Below are 6,000 nucleotides of genomic sequence, written 5' to 3' on the forward strand. Positions count from 1 at the left end.
ATCATTACCGATATTCATTGAACAGTTAGAGTCTGAATTGTGAGTTTAATTAACTGGATTACCTTATTGAGGGTCTTTTGTCAAATTGGTACTTAAAAACAGTGATGCTTAAATAGGGGTGTACATCAGAATTACCTTGAGAGTTCTGGGTAATTTCTGGATAATATAAGTGAAAAGTGCTTATCTTGCTTTATCAGTGTAAAGTTGTTAGAGTCTACTTCAGTGATTCTCATGACTGATTGTGTACCTGAGTCACAGGAGAGTTTTTCAGCATATTTATGCTTGACGCTTTCATGTAGAGGTGCTCATTTGAAGTTCCAGTAGACCCCAGGCACAGTCACTCTTCCTAAACAACTAGAGTACCTACGCACTTGGTACCTGCATCTCCTTGCCCTGTGCTCTCGTGATTCAGTAATCAGTTATGAACTTATAGAACACCAGCTCAGGTTTTTGCATCTTTTCTGTTTATGAGGAATTTGGGTAAGTATTAGGTACTATTAGTGATGAAGATCTCATGGATATTAATAATGCTTATCTCTAGTTGGTGGACTATGGGTACTACATATTTTTTTCCTTTTACTGAATTTTTCATATTTTATATGATGTCTAGCCTTTAAATGTATAAAAATTTTTTAAAGATGTGTCCTAAATAAGTTTATGGTATTTATTTTTAAAGTAATAAATACACAAAACCAGTTGTATTTCTATACACTAGCAATGAACAATCCAAAAAGGAAATAAAGAAACAATTCTACTTACATTATCATCAAGAAGAATAAAATACTTAGGAATAAATTTAACCAAGAAGGTGCAAAATTTTTACACTGAAAACTACAAAACATTTTTTGAAAGACATTAAAGAAGATCTGTGTAAATGGAAAAATCTAATGTTCATGGAATGGAAGTTTTAACAAGAAACTTGGAGGACTCATACTTCCTGATTTCAAAACTTACTACAAAACTACAGTATTCAAAACAGTGTGCTACTGGCATGAATTAGACACATAAGTTAATAGAATAGACTTGAAAGTACAGAAATAAATGCATACATCTATGGTTGGTTGATTTCAATCAGGATGCCAAAGCCATTCAATAAGAAAAGAATGGTATCTTGAACAATAGTGCTGGGACAACTCAATAGCTACATGCAAAAGAATGAAGTTGGACCTTATACTACATAAAGAAATTAACTCAAAATGGGTAGATGACCTAAATATAAGAACTAGAATTATAAAACTCCTAGAAGAAAACAGTTTCTATAGAGCAGCATTATGAGAGATGAGTTATAAATATTTTATGCATTAGAAATGGAAATACTTGGATTCCTGTAAACATGCAGGTGTACATATGAGTATCTTTTCTTTTTCTCTATTTCAGCACAGATGTGTTTCAAAGATTGGGCCCAAATTCAGCTCTGACTTCCTCAAAAATACCATCATTTGAAGAAGCATTTATATATCTTCAAAAGTTAATGGCAGCTGTGAAGAATATTCTTGAAGGAATTCAGAGGTAAATATGAATTAATTTTAAAGTTTTATTTAATATCTTTTTAAATTTATTACCTTTCTCTTCTAGGCATATCAGCTTTTTCAGACTTGCTGAGAGTCTTCCAGCAAGTTTTATGAACTAATATAGTATCCAATAGGGAGGGGAAAGTAGGTTTGCAGTTATGAGTACCCAGTGGATCTAGGCATAAGTTTACGAAAGAACAGATTGAGGTAGTACTGACCTAAGAACACTTCTGTCTACATGGAAAGAGTATTGACCCTAGTTCTACAGTGAAGCCTGAGGATAAGCATTTTTACAAACTCCCCAGGTGATTCTAACATGGAGCCAGGGAACTTGTTAAAAGTGCAGTTATAGATATTACCCCAGAATTATGGAAATCACAATATCTGTAGATATTTTGTAAAAGATGGAAGTTGTATTCTTAACAAGCTTTTCAGGGGATTTGTGCGGGTGGTCGGGACCACACTTAAATCCAGTCTCCCAGAGTAAGTAAATCAGAACCTCTTGAGCTACCAGTAGAGGGCACTATTAATAAGAAGTTTGCTCCTTTTAGTGTGTCATTTACATATCTTTTGCTTATTAAGCTTCTAAAAAACGAATTTTCTTACCCAATCTTAACAAGGGAACAAAACATATACTGGTATAACCATACATGATTTCTGGGAAAAGGAATCCTATAATCCCAGCAGCTTTTTAGATTCACTGATGATTTAGCTGCTTCAGAGAATGTGATGTTTGCATTGGAGAGAATATTTTATTAACTTAATACTGTAAATTCCCTGCTATTAAGTCTTATGTTAAGAAATGCTAAAGCCAGCAAACACTACATTTTTAGTGAAGCAGATGGGATAAATAACTGAGTAAATCAGTGGGGTTAAGCATCAGTAAAATAAATGAAACGGGGGAAATCAATTAAAGGTGCTAAATAAGGGCTATTATAATAATTTAACTGAAACAGTAAGTATGTAGTAAATATGTTGGATAAAGCCAGATAATCAGTTCCAATTCCATCCTACAGAGTCGTACAAAGGATACAGAGTAGAACCTAGACCAGGGGTGGGCAAACTTTTTTTTTTTAATATATTTTATTGATTTTTCTACAGAGAGGAAGGGAGAGAGAGAGAGAGCTAGAAACATCGATGAGAGAGAAACATCGATCAGCTGCCTCCTGCACATCTCCCACTGGGGATGTGCCTGCAACCCAGGTACATGTCCTTGACCGGAATCGAACCTGGGACCTTTCAGTCCGCAGGCCGACGCTCTATCCACTGAGCCAACCCGGTTTTGGCGGCAAACTTTTTGACTCGAGGGCCACAATGGGTTCTTAAACTGGACCAGAGGGCCGGAACAAAAGCATGCAATTAAAGGTGCTAAATAAGGGCTATTATAATAGTTTAACTGAAACAGTAAGTATGTAGTAAATATGTTGGATAAAGCCAGATGATCAGTTCCAATTCCATCCTACAGAGTCGTTGTACAAAGGATACAGAGTAGAACCTAGACTTTAGGATTAGTCTTATCTATTTGTGCCTCTAAAGAACTTTTAACACCGTGGCAGGCCAGTCATCTGCTTCTAGTGAGAAGTGATGCAATCAGTGTCCTCAAGACTGTTTTTCAGTAATATAAAAGATTAAGTCCAACTCAGAACAGTGCTGTCAGTCCTAGATCATGCTGTCTATTGGTGTTTCTCTGTTAGTCAGAATATGTAGATCCAAGAAACCACTCTAGGTATTTACAAAATTTAATATACACTTTACATACTTTTTAAAAATATATATTCATTGATTTCAGAGAGGATGGGAGAGGGAGAGAGAGATAGAAACATCAATGATGCGAGAGAATCATTGATGGGCTGCCTCCTGTATGCCCCTACTGGGGTTGAGCCTGCAACCCGGGCATGTGCCCTTGGCCAGAATCAAACCCGGGACCCTTCAGTCTGCTGGCCAATGCTCTATCCACTGAGCCAAACCGGGTAGGGCTACACTTTACATACTTAATTTCAGTGCTGTTGGAAGGACTGGAGGAGCAAAAAGAAGAGGTGTTTTTTTTTAATGCATTTTGAAACTTTCTGTGTTTTAGTGTTCTCTATACCAGTGGTCACCAACCTTTCGGATCTCATGGAGCACCAGTGGTCTGCAGACTACCAGTTGGTGACTGCTGCTCTATACTATAGAGCACAATTCATGATTACTATAATTATTTTTAAAAGTCAACAGTTCCTCCAGATTGCTTGGAAATAGTTGTAAACAAGAGAAGGGATGTGATCCTGTAAAATATTTCGTGTGTAGAATTAGAGGCATTTTTCAGTGTGTTCCATGAAATTAAGCTGTAATGACTATTCTTCCTTTACATAGTTAAGCTCAGGGCCTAATTAATACAAGGAACCCTGCCTAGTTCCCAACACATAGTATCAAGACAGACGTAAGGTAACTACTGTGCACCTTCACATTACAAAGGGGGAAAATAAGAGGCACAGGGATCTCGAGTAAATCTAAGATCCAGTCAGGCACATGTTGCCACTTCCTTGATTAGGGCTCAGTCCTGCTGCCTGGGAATGACTTACAGCTGCTCTTGACTGCTCGCTGGGTTCTTAATTTGGGCCTTGACTTTTACCGTAAAAAAAGCAAACTGCAGCGGAGGAGCATTCTCAGCCTGTTCTTTCCTGTAAAAGGTAGGAAGAGTCCAAAGACCCCTTTCCATTTCATATTATCTCTATCCTGTTTAGTTCAAGTGATGGTACTTTTACCAGAACATTCCAACTAAAAAACTGTTTTCTATGAATCTTATCGGGGTTCACTTCATTAGACAAAAACCACAACTACAACTTTCTTTGAAATAAACCCTTCTCCGCCTTGGGTTCCCTGTGAAACTGGTATGGGCAATGCCCTTAACATTTTTGGAAGTCTTGTTTAACAGACAGATTTGTGAGGCATGCTCTTAAGCCCCTTAAAGGGCCTTCGGTGTTTCTGAAAAATTCTACAAGGCACCTTAGATCTTTCTGAGGACTCAACAAAAAGCTCTACAGCAGTGGTTCTCAACCTTCCTAATGACGAGACCCTTTAATACAGTTCCTCATATTGTGGTGACCCCCAATTTCATTGTTACAAATTGAACATAATTAAAGCATAGTGATTAATCACAAAACAATATGTAATTATATATGTGTTTTCCGATGGTCTTAGGCGACCCCTGTGAAAGGGTCGTTCGACCCCCAAAGGGATCGCGACCCACAGGTTGAGAACCGCTGCTCTACAGTAATGCTGTTATTATTTTTTACCTTACAACCATGTTTTCCTGCCATACCTGTTAAAGGTAAATATTGAATAGTACTTAAACTTGTAACCTAAGAGAAACGTAATTGTTACTTCAGGAACTTTGGTTATACTTAATGCTTTGGCAATGAGTTTTCTAGGCTTATCCTTAGATATATTCTATCACCACCACATCACTGTATGCTCTCCATTTGTGATCTCATCTACTCCGATCTCTTTATGAATATTACTGTACTTCCCATCTTACCTCTCTTCTTGGTTCAGTTGTGAATTTTCAGCTCATACTCTGCTTAAACGAAACTTATTATTTTAACTGTTATCACCTGATTCCTTTCTGTTTTCTTCCTCTGTGTCCATTAGATCAAATGCTTGCTGATATTTGACCAGTTCTGTGATTGATCCTAAAATTTCCAGTTGTATTTGTGAGCTTTGCAATTTCTTTGTAATGCAGTCAACATCTGCTTTATATATTTTGATGTTATGGTATATCTTCCTGGTGAATTGGTTCTCTTTACTGCTAATAGTACTTTTTGCCTCCAAGTTTATTTTGTAGTATGTTAATATTGCTAGATGAGCTTTTTTGTGTCCTTTTTTGTTATTTTTCCCCTTTATCTTCAACATTACCGGTCATTTTTTTTAAATAAATATATTTTATTGATTTTTTACAGAGAGGAAGGGAGAGGGATAGAGAGTTAGAAACATCAATGAGAGAGAAACATCGATCAGCTGCCTCCTGCACACTCCCCACTGGATATGTGCCTGCAACCAAGGTACATGCCCTTGACTGGAATCGAACCGGGGACCCTCCAGTCTGCAGGCCGACGCTCTATCCACTGAGCCAAACCGGTCAGGGCAGGTCATTATTTTTTTACATGACATAAAGCTAGATTTCTCCTCATTTCACTGGTGAGAAGCTGAGGTGCAGAAAAGTAGGTAACTTGATCAAAGTCACATAACTAATTCAGGGTGTTAAAGGAGTGTCAGACTTTGAGTAAGTGCTCAATAAGACATTATGTGTTATTGTTGATGCTGTTACAAAAGAAACCAGAGTACATTCAGATCAGACTTGGTTTGTAAGTGGTTTGTGAGCTTCAGATTAAATCCTACTTCAGATACCTATTTCCCAATTCTGATTCCAAAATTCTAAAGTGGAATTTCAATGATAATAAACAACTTGAAGATAGGCAACCGTGTCTTTTTTTTTTTTTTTTTGGGAACC

The 6,000-nt window shown here is 37.2% G+C and overlaps 1 protein-coding gene across 3 annotated transcripts in view; it reads left to right on the plus strand.

Annotated features, from left to right (window-relative positions):
• The window catches only part of SWT1 (SWT1 RNA endoribonuclease homolog), a 56,291-nt gene that overhangs the window by 33,551 nt on the left and 16,740 nt on the right, over nucleotides 1-6,000 (plus strand). For all 3 annotated transcript variants that reach the window (XM_005856669.2, XM_014538089.1, XM_005856668.2), the window contains exon 16: nucleotides 1,378-1,509. In XM_005856669.2, the coding sequence (XP_005856731.1) occupies nucleotides 1,378-1,509 (132 nt within the window). The remainder of the gene's footprint in view (nucleotides 1-1,377; nucleotides 1,510-6,000) is intronic.

Source organism: Myotis brandtii, unplaced genomic scaffold (assembly GCF_000412655.1).
Source record: "Myotis brandtii unplaced genomic scaffold, ASM41265v1 scaffold104, whole genome shotgun sequence".
NCBI classification, from domain to species: domain Eukaryota; kingdom Metazoa; phylum Chordata; class Mammalia; order Chiroptera; family Vespertilionidae; genus Myotis; species Myotis brandtii.